The sequence below is a fragment of the Hemiscyllium ocellatum genome, chromosome 35 (assembly GCF_020745735.1).
Source record: "Hemiscyllium ocellatum isolate sHemOce1 chromosome 35, sHemOce1.pat.X.cur, whole genome shotgun sequence".
Taxonomy (NCBI): domain Eukaryota; kingdom Metazoa; phylum Chordata; class Chondrichthyes; order Orectolobiformes; family Hemiscylliidae; genus Hemiscyllium; species Hemiscyllium ocellatum.
In genome coordinates this window covers 3,478,686-3,493,288 of record NC_083435.1, presented here as the reverse complement: position 1 = coordinate 3,493,288, position 14,603 = coordinate 3,478,686, and the positions used below count along the sequence as shown (strand labels likewise).

Genomic DNA, 14,603 nt, shown 5'->3' with positions numbered 1-14,603 from the left:
ACTAAGTAAGTGACTGTCCTTCACATTAAGGCAGCACTTAACTTGTGTGTATCATCAGCATGGACTTCACTAGTTTCTGAATCTCCGTTTCCCCCCACCACATCCCAGATCCAACTCTCCAAGTTAGCACCGATCTCTTGGCCTGTCCATCTTTCTTCCCACCTCTTCAAATCACCCACCCCCACGTGCATCTACCTAGCGCCTTCCCAATCCCACCCTCCTATCTCTTAGCACCCACCCACCCCCCCCCACATTCCTGATTAAGAGCTTATTTATGCCTGAAACATCAACCTTCCTGCTCCTTAGATGCTGCCAGACCTGCGGTGCTTCTCTAGCATCAACAAGTAATCTGAGTTTACCTGAAGTCAGGGAGAATCTGGCTGGTTGGAATAATACCGAGCTCGAAGGATGCGATTGTTAAAGACCAATCATTTCAGTCCCAGGTTACCTCTGCAACAGCTCTTTTGGTGCTGCTATACACTGAACTTCTTCAGCGACATCAATGTCTTCTGTTTGTCAGGCAAGGATCCTGGTGGCCCTGCTAGATATGTGACTGTACCTCAAGGTACATTCTTTTCATTCTGGTAGCACCTTTCCTTTCAGCTATACTAAAAGGTTTCCAAACCACAAACCCATCCTCAACCAGGTCACAATTACAAACCCTGACAGAAAAAGATATTCAGCATTTGGATGAATACATGAATAGGAAGGGAATAAAGGATTACAGAAGACAGTTTTAATATAGAAGGGCAAAAACATGTCAGTGTGGGCTTGGAGAGCCAAAGGGCCTGTTCCTGTTCTGTACTGTTCTTTATTATGTGATTGTTCATCAATTTGTGCCCATTGGTCTTAAAATTAAATGTTAGCTTAGCTATTAGCACATTGGAGTTTGCCAGACAACTTTGTAGGATTTATTCTACTGATCCATTCTATGTAAATAATACAGTCAAGCCTTATATAAAAAAGGTATAAAATAATAGCCAGGAGCTTGGGCAGCTTATTGTTTCTTCATAGCAACTGCTCAGCCAGTTGGAGTCAGCACCCCTATTTTTTACTCATACAGTGTTGTAACTGTTTGTATTTGTCTCAAGTGTTCTTGTGTTTGTTTCAAATGCCAGGTGATAAGTTGCAGAAACATCTGCTTTCAGTGATGTTAAGTTCTGTATTACTCAGTGTAAACAGCAATAATGGAATAAGTGATTATTTGTCATCAATGAATGGTCTTTATGCCCAGTTGCAGTAGTTGGTACTCTGTATGCATTTGATAAATAGTCATTTGACAAATTCAGACCGTAGAGCTCTAAGCAGCCAGGCAGCAGTCACACTGACAATACATCATGAAGGGTTTTCAGGATCATCACCGAACCCTGCCTGAGCTCTGCACTGTAGCAACTGCCATACAAAGCAGGCACTTTCTGTATCATTTCCCTTGTTCGTTTCAACCACACTACTCCACCATTTCTTCATCTTTCATTTCCACAGTCACCACTTTGCTTCCTGTCTTCCCCACCTCCATGCTGGCTGATGGTCTGATCCACTTCGATGTGGCAGGTTCAACTAGAGACATGAGAAAAGAACTTACTTGGGACTGCCACTGGATGGCTGTGTACAAACCACCTATGGTGAATACTGGCAAATACTTAACTGAGACAGCAATGCTAATCTAACTGTGGTCCCTCTCCTGTCTAATTTAGTAACTCTTTCCCATCACCCCCCCCAACCACCAAATCAAAAATCTCTCTCACTCAACCTTCCATAAGCTCAATGTAAAATACCCAGGAAGTGAACCCAAGCTTCCAGTAGAGGCTTATACAACCTGCTCCTTTCACATTGTCTTTGTTGAGAAAGTCTGGATACTATGACTTAATTATTTTTAAATGATTAATTCACTGTTCAGTCCCCCCTCTTCCTGTACCATGGAGAAAATGGATTACCATAAACATGGGGTAAAAAATGAGGTCTACAGATGCTGGAGATCACAGCTGCAAATGTGTTGCTGGTCAAAGCACAGCAGGCCAGGCAGCATCTCAGGAATAGAGAATTCGACGTTTCGAGCATAAGCCCTTCATCAGGAATAAGAGAGAGAGAGCCAAGCAGGCTAAGATAAAAGGTCAGAGGAGATGACCTGGGGGGTACAGTGAGAGAGGGACTCACTGAAATCCTTGTAGAGGGAGGAAGAGAGCTTCTTCAAGGAAGGCATCCTTGTAAGAGGATTCGCAGTAGGTTAAAATCTTCGAGTAAAAAATGAGGTCTGCAGACAAGGATTTCAGTGAGTCCCTCTCTCACTGCACCCCCCAGGTCATCTCCTCTGACCTTTTATCTTAGCCTGCTTGGCTCTCTCTCTCTTAGCCCCATGTTTATGGTAGGAATATGTAACTCTGTTTGCACATCTGTCTTCATTAGCCCCACTCCCCTCCCATTACCACCAAGATGCACGTCTGTACATGAAGCTCCTTCTGCAGGAGGAAGGTGGTGGTGGTCACTGGTGGGTTGAGGTAGAAGAGAACCCGAGACACGGTAAGCTTACCATCCATGGCTAATTGCTCCCTCTGACTGTGCCGAATCTGCTTCTGTAACTTTCTCTTTTTCTTCCCTGACAGTGTGATATTTGCCCTCTTACTCGAGCTGGAAACAGAAACAGCAAGGAATTACAACAAAAACAGTTACAAACATGGATTCACTATCTACCTTTAATAAACACACATCCCAGGGGAATCAAGGCAATCTCCACAGAAGGAGCCATCGATGGCAAGTGTGACTTGGGTGGAAACATCCTTGCCTCCAAATCACAAGGTTCCAGTCCAGAGCTAAAACAAAGGGCAGGGCCAGCAGAGTGCATGCTGCACTCTCAGACATGCTGCCTTACTGATTGATGTACAAGTCTCAGCTAGAGTGGAAATTCACGTTCTTTCAAAGGTGAGCTGGTGGGCTCGGTTTTGTCCTCTGGTCCGTGTGGCTCACTGCATTCCTCCCAACATTCCAGTATCATAAATGCAAACTCAGTTTCCTTTATACCATCAGCGGTACGGTGCTGAAGGTCTCACTACCTCCTAAATCCCCAGGTTTGCCCACATTTAGGTTGACAGCAGGCACTCTGATGACATTTAAAACGTGTCTTTTCTGCTTCCCTGCACCCCTCTTTGCAGTTGGATTCTGCAAAGTGAAGTCCTAGCTGCCATAGAAGATAACAGCAGCAATTGAGAGCATCTGCACTAATTAATGCTATTAATAAATATGATTTGGAGATGTCTGTGTTGGACTGAGGTATACAACACCAGGTTATAGTCCAACAGGTTTAATTGGAAGCACTAGCTTTTGGAGCGCTGCTCCTTCATCAGGAGCCAACTAACTGTTGGCTTCAAGATGATCGCACAACCACCTGATGAAGGAGCAGCGCTCCAAAAGCTAGTGCTTCCAAATAAACCTGTTGGACTACAACCTGGTGTTGGGTTATTTGTAAATTAATAAATATGCATGAAAAGGGCCCTCTTGTGGTGCAGCAGTAGAGTCCCTATCCCTGGGTCAGGAGGCCTGGGTTCAAAGTCCCACCTACTCCAGAGGTGAGCACCAACACCTCTGAACAGGGACATTAGAAAAATAACTTAGATTTTTTTTTAAAAAACAAAAAAAATCTATCATGTGACTCAGTTGTGAAATTGAACCAGCGCAGTGTCAGTAACGGTGAGAGGGTGAGCCGGACCACTTTTATACTTGGTCAGAATTACTGACTGACCAGTCAACCTTTGGGGGGGAGGGGGGGGGGAAACAAACTGCTGGAGAAACTCAGCGTGTCTGCCAGCACCTGTGGGCAGAGATGAGAGTTAACATTTTGGGTCCAGTCACCCTCGTTCAGAATACCATGGGAAACCCAACCCTGGAAGAGACATGAGATCAGGCAGGAGGAGCAGGGGAATCGACGTTTTGAGCATAACTCCTAATGAAGGGCTTATGTCCGAAACATCAGTTCTCCTGCTCCTCAGATGCTGCCTGACATGCTCTGCTTTACCAGCACCACACTCTCTATTCTGATCTCCAACACCTGCAGTCCTCATTTTCTGGAAGAGACATTCCCACAACCCCTCTGCCACCCGAAGCAGGTCATGGACTGCAACAACCTTAACAGCCACCACTGGATGGGTCCTGGAGACAGCTTTGCTGATTTCTCACCATCTCTTCTTCAGGTGATGAGAAGTGATCAGTCCCTTGTCAATCACTGCACCCACAATAACACGCTTTTTCTTCTTCTCCTTCTTCAAAAGCCTCCGTCTTTTGAGAATATTTCCTTGCAATTCCTGCAGACAAAGACACAGGTCAGGGTAAACTATTTAATATCTCGCCCAGTTACTCCCTGAACATGTAATATCAAACACAGGAAGGGGGAGAATCAGGGTCTCTCCTCACGGTCACATGGAGTTTACTCAGTCTGGGAGTGGGAGAAGGGTATTGTTCCTGGTCAGGTGAGGGGAGAAATGAGGATGATCTCCACATGGTCTGGGGAGTAATGGGGATGACCTCATGGTCTGGGGAGTGGGAGGGGGGGTACTGTTCCTGGTCAGGTGTGGGGAGTAATGGGGATGACCTCCTCATGGCCTGGGGAGTGGGAACGGGATACTGTTCCTGGTTGGGTGTGGGGAGTAATGGGGATGACCTCAGGGTTATATGTTACTCTGGGTCTGGGTGGGGGGAGAGAAGAGGTGGGTGTATATGTTAGTCAGGGTCCAGGCGGGGTATGTGTGACTCAGGGTCCAGAGGGGTGGGGGTGGATTGTATATGTTTGTCAGGGTCCAGGTGGGGTGCGTGTGTAAATGTTACTCAGGGTCTGGGTGGGGGGTATATGCTACTCAGGATCCGGGTGGGGTGTGTGTATATATCGTACTCAGGGTCAGGGTGTGTGTGTATATATCGTACTCAGGGTCAGGGTGTGTGTGTGTCTGTATATGTTACTCAGGACCCGGGTGGGGAGCTGTATATATGTTACTCAGGACCCGGGTGGGGAGCTGTATATGTTACTCAGGACCCGGATGGTGTATATTGTTAGGAGAAAGTGAGGTCTGCAGATGCTGGAGATCAGAGCTGAAAAACATGTTGCTGGAAAAGCGCAGCAGCTCAGGCAGCATCCAAGGAGCAGGAGAATCGATGTTTCGGGCATGAGCCCTTCTTCAGGAATGGAGGCGAAGGTAAAAGGTAGGGAGGAGGGGTGTTGGGAATGCAATAGGTGGAAGGAGGTTAAGGTAAGGGACCTATCCACCTTAAGGTGTGCGTATGTTACTCAGGGTCTGGGTTGGGGAGGGGAGGGGTGGGTAGGTGGGAGGAGGGTACATATATTACTCAGGGTTGGGGGGGCGGGTGGTTGTATATTTTACTCAGGGTCCAGGTGGGGGGGGGGGGGGTATATATGTTACTCAGGGCACACGGTGTGTGTGTATGTGTGTGAGTGAGAGAGAGACTCACACTGCCCCCACCTGGGCCCTATGTTACTCAGGGGTCCAGGCGGGGGGAGAGAATGGGGTTGGCATGGTGTATATGTTACTCAGGGCCCAGGTGGGGGGGGGAGGATGTATGTTACTCAGGGCCCAGGTGGGGAGTGTATATTACTCAGGGTCCGAGCGGGGGGGCGGGGTGGGGTGTATATGTTACTCAGGGCCCAGGTAGCGGTGTGTTACTCAGTGAGGGGTGGGGTGGTGGATATGTTACTCGGGTGGGGGAAGAGATGTATGTTACTCAGGGCCCGGGGGGTGGGGGAGTGTGTGTGTGTGTGTGTGTTACTCAGGGCCCGGGGGGTGGGGGAGTGTGTGTGTGTGTTACTCAGGGCCCGGGGGGGGGGAAGAGAGTGTGTGTGTGTTACTCAGGGCCCGGGGTGGGGGGGGAGTGTGTGTGTGTTACTCAGGGCCCGGGGGGGGGGGGGGGGAGTGTGTGCGTGTTACTCAGGGCCCGGGGGGGGGGGGGGGAGTGTGTGTGTGTTACTCAGGGGGTGGGGGGGGGGGGGGGAGAGTGTGTGTGTGTTACTCAGGGCACGGGGTGGGGGGGGGGGGGGGGGGGGGGGAGTGTGTGTGTGTTACTCAGGGCACGGGGTGGGGGGGGGGAGTGTGTGTGTTACTCAGGGGGTGGGGGGGGGAGTGTGTGTGTGTTACTCAGGGCACGGGGTGGGGGGGGGGGGGAGTGTGTGTGTGTTACTCAGGGCACGGGGTGGGGGGGGGGGGGTGTGTGTTACTCAGGGCACGGGGTGGGGGGGGGGGGGGGGGTGTGTGTTACTCAGGGCCCGGGGGGGGGGGGGGGGGGGGAGTGTGTGTGTGTTACTCAGGGGGGGGGGGGGGGGAGAGTGTGTGTGTGTTACTCAGGGCCCGGGGGGGGGGGGAGTGTGTGTGTGTGTTACTCAGGGCCCGGGGGGGGGAGTGTGTGTGTGTTACTCAGGGGGGGGGGGGGGGGGGGGGGGGAGTGTGTGTGTGTTACTCAGGGCCCGGGGTGGGGGGGGGTGTGTGTGTGTGTGTTACTCAGGGCCCGGGGTGGGGGGTGTGTGTGTTACTCAGGGCCCGGGGTGGGGGGGGGGGGGGGGGAAGAGTGTGTGTGTGTTACTCAGGGCCCGGTGGGGGGGGGGGGGGGGGGGGGGGGAGTGTGTGTGTGTTACTCAGGGCCCGGTGGGGGGGGGGGGGGGGGGGGGAGTGTGTGTGTGTTACTCAGGGCCCGGTGGGGGGGGGGGAGTGTGTGTGTGTTACTCAGGGCCCGGGGGAAGGGGGGGAGAGTGTGTGTGTTACTCAGGGCCCGGGGGAAGGGGGGGAGAGTGTGTGTGTTACTCAGGGCCCGGGGGAAGGGGGGGAGAGTGTGTGTGTTACTCAGGGCCCGGGGGAAGGGGGGGAGAGTGTGTGTGTTACTCAGGGCCCGGGGGAAGGGGGGGAGAGTGTGTGTGTTACTCAGGGCCCGGGGGAAGGGGGGGAGAGTGTGTGTGTTACTCAGGGCCCGGGGGAAGGGGGGGAGAGTGTGTGTGTTACTCACGCTCCGGAGCCGGTTGATTCTGTCGATCTTTCCTCCCGGTGCCATCTTCCGAACCACGTGGGTCTCTCTCTCTCTCTCTCCACCGGAAACCGAGACCGGAAATACCTTTCGCGGTGGCGATCTGTCAATCACAGAGCAACCTCCGAGGGCGGAAGCCGAGGGTCACCACCCGCCGTCTCCGCCCCTTTCCGCCAATCGGCTATGATGGTCATGTGGTTGATCACGTGGCCTGACACAGCCGACCCGATAGGTCGACGGTCACGCGCCTCCCGCACGCTTCAACTGAAGCGCGCAGGTAGTAGGACATCGTGATAGGCTGGGTGTCACGTGTCTCCCCTTACCCGCGCTCGGCCAATCCCCTGTGAGAGCGGGAGCGAAGAGGCGGCAGGCTCCGGATCACGTGCGCTCAGCCCGCACGTGCTCAAAGCCGCCCGGGCCCAAGGTGACGGTTGGTGGCCGCCATTTTGGTATCTCTCCCCTTCGGCTGACCCCCCTCCCCCCCAATTCCCCCCCAAAACACCGTGAAAAGCCATGAGCTCTGGGAGCATGGCACCCCGTTACCTCACCTACCAGGCGCTCTGCTCTCTCTGCCTGATGAGCTTCGAAGGTAAGGTGGCGCGAAGCTGAACCACCATCCATTGGACCAAAGCCATCCGTCTCCTCTTGAACCAGTCTCTATGGGTGGGGGGGTTCGACACGTCCTGGACCTGGGAACAGATGCTGCCGCCAAAAGGAGTCGCCAAGGTCCATAACAGAGAAAGAGGGGGCAGTGGCACCAACACTGGTGCAAACCAGTCAACCCCCTCACCCCCCCCCCCAACTCCGCTCCCTTTCCAGGAGGCGCAGAGCAACTGGTTCACGAGTTGCACAGTCTCTTCCGACACCTGGCTGGAAGTTGCAGCAACTGGGCCGCGATGGCAAGGGGAGGGCGTGGAGAGAAACGACCATTTGGTCCATCGAGTTGGTGCCAGACCAAAAGAAATCACTGAAAACTGCTGGCAAACGCGGTGGGTCAGGTAGTATCTGAGAGAGAGAGAGAGCTAACGTTTCGACTCTCGATAACTCTTCACCGGAGACAAACTAACCTAACTATTCTCATCCCATTTCCCAGCACCAGTCCTCACAGCTGTGGCCCCACAAGTGCATGTCTGAATGTTTCTTGAGTGTGAAGACAGTTTCTATCCCTCCTGCCCTTACAGGCAATGATTTCTGGATTCCCAACACCCTCTGGGTTTTCCCTCATACTTGGCTCCCACGGACTCAGGATTTCCCTCATACTCCTGCTAAGCATCCTGTCCCTTACCTTCAGTTGATACTAACAGGAAATGTCAGTTATCCGGGCATCAGTGTCAAAATGTGTGGTGCTGGAAAATTGCAGCCGGCCAGGCAGCATCCAACAAGCAAGAGAGTCGACGTTTCAAGCATAAGCCCTTCATCGGGAATGTCCATTTGGTCTTGCAAAGGTAACCCAGCCCCACTCTCCTCCCCAACGACTTCAATATTACAGGAAAGCACTCCACGTGTTTTCATTTTATTTTTATTTCCTCAGCTCCAATCTTGTGATCTGCCCATTACTGTAAGGAAGTGGTGTGCTGCATGCACAGCAAGATCCCAGGGAGGTAATCGCCACCTGAGATCCTGCGCTGTTCTCTACCTACGCCACATCCTAATCAGGAATCAGACGGCAAGGAGTCACCTGCTCCAAGTCACCATCTACATCTTCCCAGCAGAGAATGGGTGCCCTGAGGGCATCAGACAAATTGTCAGATTTTCCTGTGCTGTTATCCCCAGAATCTATCGTTAATGACAGAGATTTGTGTATTTTCTGCTTTTTAAATTTTTCATATCATTCTGTTATGGACTAGGCCAGACCACTCAAAACATTCTTAAGCAGGCAGCACAGACCATAACTTTGCAATTTGTTACGGTAAGTGTACAGTGAAAATTACCCAGAGTAAGTTAACGAAGTTGACTATCCGGTTTTAAAACAGACAAAAATTTATTCACAGAATTACAAATAAAACACAAAGAACAGAATAAAGAACCCCTCCGCAACTCAGTCTATCCAAGCTAGACTTAATTACTCTGTTCCGAATATACACAATGTACCCAATAAGCAAACCCCCCTTAAAACACAGCTTTTAAAAAATAGAACAGATGCTTACAGGTTGAAGTTAGAAGGGCAGAAAGAGAAAGAGCCTGTTCACACAGTCCACTGCTGAGCTCCCAACTAATTCTGGACTGAAATGCTCAGCTAGAGAGCTGACCACTCCCCTTCCATTATACAGGTCACTTCTAAAATATGACCAGTTTGGCCTGAAGTCTCATCTGTTTTCATATAAAGGAAAGACCTCTAAATCCTTTTCAGCTCTGTGCCAAATTAGTCTAATCGGAGCCCGACCCATTTATGACCCCTCTGACATAAATCAAGGACACAGTATCCTTGAGAAAAGGAACAGGTTTTAGAAAAAATGGACCAGCTTTGTGACACCTCCCCTCTTAAAAAAATGAACAGCAACAAAAGATGGAATCATTTTTAAAACCCTTCAATAACAAGCTGGTTAGTAGTCTAAAGCATATACATACACTATACTAACTATGTACATGGAAACATGCACAGCCACATGCGAATTCATGCTGTGGCACATCCACCACCGAATGCCTCCATATCTCATTCGAGCCTTGATGACGCATCAGCAATCACGTTCTCATGACTTACCACATGCATTATTGTCAAATTGAATGGTTGCTTCACAGGCTGTATCTAAACAGTCTGATATTTCTGTTCTTAAATTTTTCCACAAATGTCAATGGGTTATGATCAGTGTTTATGATTATTTCAAATGCGTTGCTGGTAATATAAACACTGAAATATTATAATGCCAACACCAAGCTTAAAGTCTCTTTCTCTAATGTTGAATATTTCTGTTGATGAACGTTCAACTTCCTGGAAAAATACCCAATGGGTCTTTCTATTCCCTCATTATCCTCTTGCTGGAGCACCGCATCGACACCCACATCACTGGCATCGATAGCCACCTTGAAAGGCTTTGTGTAATCCGGTGTGGCTAATACTGGGCCAGTGGTTAATACAGTTTTTATGGTTGTCAAATGCGTTTTGACAGTCTGCTGTCCTCTGGAACTGCTTGCCCTTTTTTAACAATTCAATGGGTAGAGCAACCACGTTGCTAAAGTTCGGCACTAACTTTCGGTAAAATCCACTCAATCCCAGGAACTGTAGTACTGTTTTTATTGTCGATGGTGTGGGAAATCGCCCAATTACTTTAACTTTTGTATCCTGGGGGGCCATTTGTCCATGTCCAATAACATGGCCCAGGAAGGTGACTTGGGCCTTGGCAAATTCACTTTTAGCTCGGTTTACCACCAAGCCTGCCTTCCGAAGTCGGTCAGACAAGTCCGATAAATGCTGTAAATGTTCCTTCCACGAGTGATTAAAAATCACCAGGTCATCAATGTAAACAACGTAATTGAGCAACCTAGCAATGACCTTATTGTTTCTGAAATGTGGCTGAAGCGTTTTTCATAGCAAATGGCATGACTTTGAAACCTTATAGTACTTGGTGTTACAAAAGCTGACATTGCCTATGCTGTTTCTGACAGAGTACATGCCAGTAGCCTCTGAGCAAGTCCAACTTAGAAATGTAAGTTGCTTGTCTCATTTTTCTGACACAGTCCTCCAACACAGCCTTTGTGAAGGAGTTGACTTTGCGATAGACCACACATAACTGTTGGTTACCATCTGGCTTTGGCACCATGATTACGAGTGAGCTCCAGTCACTGTGACTCACTTCAATTATGCCATCTTGGACCATGCGCTCTATCACCTTCTGAACCTGTGCCAACTTTACAGGGTTATGCCTCTAAGGATGTTGTTAATCGGAACAGCATCTCTTATCTCACCACCATTAGGTTAGTACTTCCCAGTTTATTTCTGAAAATCTCCCCATGTGATAGTAATAACTCTTTCAGGTCTTTTCGATTTTCTTGTGAAAGATAACTCAATAATTTATCCCAATTTTTGACACCTTCCTCATTGTCCAAGTTGATTTGAGGAATGTCTGATATAGAATTGTCTGAACTTGGTTCTCCCTTCTGTGTGTCATCATTAACACCTTCTCCTCTTGCTTTCCTTCCCTATCAAAATACCTTTTGAGCGTATTCACATGACACACTCTGTGAGATTTCTTCCTGTCTGGAGTCCTAATCAAGTAGTTCACCTCACTCAATTCCCTCTCAATTCGATAAGATCCACAAAACCTTGCTTTTAAAGGCACCAATACCTTATCCCCAATTGCAAAATTGCGAATTTGTGATTTCTTACCCGCTTACTGTTTCATTGTATGCTGTGTTACTTTTAAATGCTGTCTTGCCAACTCTCCAGCTGTATTTAATCGTTCTCTAAAATTTGACACATAGTCCAAATGGGTGCTCTCTGAATTTTGACTTATTAATTTCTCCTTAATCAATTTTAACCATCCTCTTACTTCATGCCCAAAAATTAATTCAAATAGACTGAATTTGGTCAATTCATTCGGTGCATCTTTGATCGCAAAAAGTACAAATGGACCTCCCTTATCCCAATCATCTGGATAATCTTGACAATAGGCCCTCAACATTGTCTTTAATGTTTGATGCCACCTCTCTAGTGCTCCCTGCGATTCTGGATGGTATGCAGTAGATTTGAATTGCTTTATTACCAAGTCATCAATAACCAACTTGAATAGTTTGTTCACGTTATATGTTAATGATCTGGATGAAGGGACTGGGGGCATTCTAGCAAAGTTTGCCGATGATACGAAGTTAGGTGGACAGGCAGGTAGTACTGAGGAAGTGGGGAGACTGCAGAAGGATCTAGACAGCTTGGGAGAGTGGTCCAGGAAATGGCTGATGAAATTCAACATGAGCAAATGTGAGGTCTTGCACTTTGGAAAAAAGAATACAAGCATGGACTACTTTCTAAACGGTGAGCAAATTCATTAAGCCAAAGTACAAAGGGATCTGGAAGTGCGAGTTGAGGATTCTCTAAAGGTAAATTTGCAGGTTGAATCCATGATTAAGAAAGCGAATGCAATGTTGTCACTTATCTCAAGAGGGTTGGAATACAAAAGCAGCAATGTGCTACTGAGACTTTATAAAGCTCTGGTTAGGCCCCATTTGGAGTACTGTGTCCAGTTTTGGTCCCCACACCTCAGGAGGAACATACTGGCACTGGAACGTGTCCAGCGGAGATTCACACGGATGATCCCTGGAATGGTTGGTCTAACATACAAGGAACGGCTGAGGATCCTGGAATTGTATTCATTGGAGTTTAGAAGGTTAAGGGGAGATCTTAAGATAGAAACTTACCTGGCTTGGAAAGGGTGGACGCTAAAAAATTGTTTCCGTTAGGCGAGGAGACTAGGACCCGTGGACACAGCCTTAGAATTAGAGGGGGTAAATTCAGAACAGAAATGCAGAGACATTTCTTCATCCAGAGAGTGGTGGGCCTGTGGAATTCATTGCCGTGGAGTGCAATGGAGGCCGAGATTGATAAATTCTTGATGTCACAAGCAATTAAGGGCTGCGGGGAGAATGCTGGTACATGGTGTTGAAATGCCCATCAGCCATGATTAAATGGCAGAGTGGACTCAATGGGCCGAATGGCCTTACTTCCACTCCTACGTCTTATGGTCTTATGGCCTTATAGTTTGGATGTGAAGTTTGATCCTTGATCTGACTGGATCTCTATTAGTAGCCTATCTAGTAAAAACTTTAATTCTTCTACAATCTTTTTTACTGTGATGTTTCATAGTTGGATTGCGTCTGGAAATCTTGTCAACATATCCATTGTTGTTAATAAATTCTTTTTCCCACTTTTTGTTTGACATAGAGGACCTACGCAATCAACCAATACTTTTGTGAAGATTAGATTAGATTCTCTACAGTGTGGAAACGGGCCATTCAGTCCCACACTGACCCTCTGAACCGTAACCCACCCAGACCTATTTCCCTCTGAATAATGCACCTGAAAGGTTCCCCAAATGCTGGAATAGATATTAAAGGTGCAGGTTTTATTATTGCCTGTGCTTTTCCTATTAACTGACGTGTGACATGTCTGGCAAAATTCAACTACATCCTTGTGTGGTCCAGGGCAGAAAAAATGTCTTTGTATTTTAGCCTGTGTTTTCCTCACCCCAAATGATCTCCAAGTGGTAGCTCGTACACTACTCGCAGCACCTCCTTTCTATATCTACTGGCAAAACAATTTGATGAATCTCTGTCCATTGAATGTGTGATGATCTCCATTTCCTCATTAAGACATCATTTGTTAAGTAATAGCACATGGGGATGCATTCACTCTTCTCTGTAAATGCCTTTCGATACAACTGTTTTAACTTCTCATCTTTCTGCCGTAAGTGTAGCAGAGTTAAAGATACTTGCATGTTAGGTTACTCCTGTTCTGTCCCACTTATCAGATCAAAGTAAGTCTCAGACAAAGCTATGTCAGCTTCTTCATCTGTGCCTTTTGATCTCCCCTGCTTGAACTTGTGCCTGTGTGATCCCAAGATCACAGTCTGGGAAAATTCCTGGATAAGCATCCTTCATTTCTTCAGCTGCCTGCTTCTCCACTGGCTTTTCAACTTGAGTAGGCAACCTGTGAATCAGCTATATCACTAGCAAGGACAAATTGTATTCCTGGAGCTGAGAGTTTGTCCAGTACTCCTATCACAAATTGTCCACTCTCCTCTGGACTCCCTAGCATCACTTTACATAATTGAGTGCTTTCTGTCTCACCATGAATTCCTGTCACCAGTACCTTTACTGGCAATAGTCCCTCAGGAGTATATATCTCCTCATCATTCAGCATTAGAGACTGAGAGGGTCCTCTGTCCCTTAATATTGTCACCTCTGTGAATAAACTTTGCCCTTGCATGTATTCTTTTAAGCAGATCTGGCACTTCCTCCTCAATCAGCCTCTGATCATCTTGTGCACTCTGAGGCAGTTGTCTCATTTCCCTTGTACTTTTTGTTACTAGTCCAACAAAACTCCCAGGCTTGTCTAGTTTTCCTACATCTGGCTTTCTCCTATCCCACCAACACTGATTTCGTGTGACCCATTTTATTACAATGAAAACGCCGGAGGTTTTAACTTCTTTGTCCCTCTCAAGGGTTTCTTTTTTACGCTGTGGTAAATAATCCCTATGATCTTCACTGAGATCCACCTTTCCCTTTCTCTTTGCCCCAATTACTAGCCCTCATGGACTGAAATTGATTCTGGAAGCCAAACTGTGTTTTATCGACCAGCTCATAATCATCAGCCACATAAGCTGCTAACCTTGCCATTTTAACTCTCTGCTCTTCCACATGAGTTTGCACTAGTTCAGGCAGTGAATTTTTGAATTCCTCCAAAATTTTCCTTTCTAAGGGCTACTTTGGTTTGCTCGATTTTTAAAGCTCTTATCCATCTATTGAAATAACTCTGTTTGATCCTTTCAAACTCAGTGTAGGTTTGACCTGGGTGCCTCCTTAGATTCCTGAAACATTGTCTATAGGCTTCTAGTACAAGCTATATGCACTTAAAATGGCTTTTTTCAACTCCTCATACTCTCCAG

At 47.8% G+C, this 14,603-nt stretch overlaps 1 protein-coding gene across 1 annotated transcript; it reads right to left on the bottom strand.

Annotated features, from left to right (window-relative positions):
• Nucleotides 1–888: 888 nt before the first annotated feature.
• c35h11orf98 (chromosome 35 C11orf98 homolog) lies at nucleotides 889–7,169 on the bottom strand. Its single transcript, XM_060850373.1, has 4 exons — nucleotides 6,991–7,169; nucleotides 4,168–4,292; nucleotides 2,528–2,625; nucleotides 889–1,557 (listed from the first exon to the last, which is right to left on the bottom strand). Exons 1-4 carry the CDS (start codon nucleotides 7,033–7,035, stop codon nucleotides 1,448–1,450), a joined length of 378 nt encoding a protein of 125 aa, XP_060706356.1. The 5' UTR covers nucleotides 7,036–7,169; the 3' UTR covers nucleotides 889–1,447.
• Nucleotides 7,170–14,603: the final 7,434 nt, after the last annotated feature.

Bases quoted from the DNA above. Each gene is read 5' to 3' on its own strand.
- c35h11orf98 (XM_060850373.1), bottom strand. From the start codon at position 7,035: ATGGCACCGGGAGGAAAGATCGACAGAATCAACCGGCTCCGGAGC. The intron at 4,293-6,990 runs GTGAGTAACACA...CTTTGTCTGCAG, and splicing joins GAATCAACCGGCTCCGGAGC to GAATTGCAAGGAAATATTCT. The intron at 2,626-4,167 runs GTGAGAAATCAG...TTCTGTTTCCAG, and splicing joins CATCACCTGAAGAAGAGATG to CTCGAGTAAGAGGGCAAATA.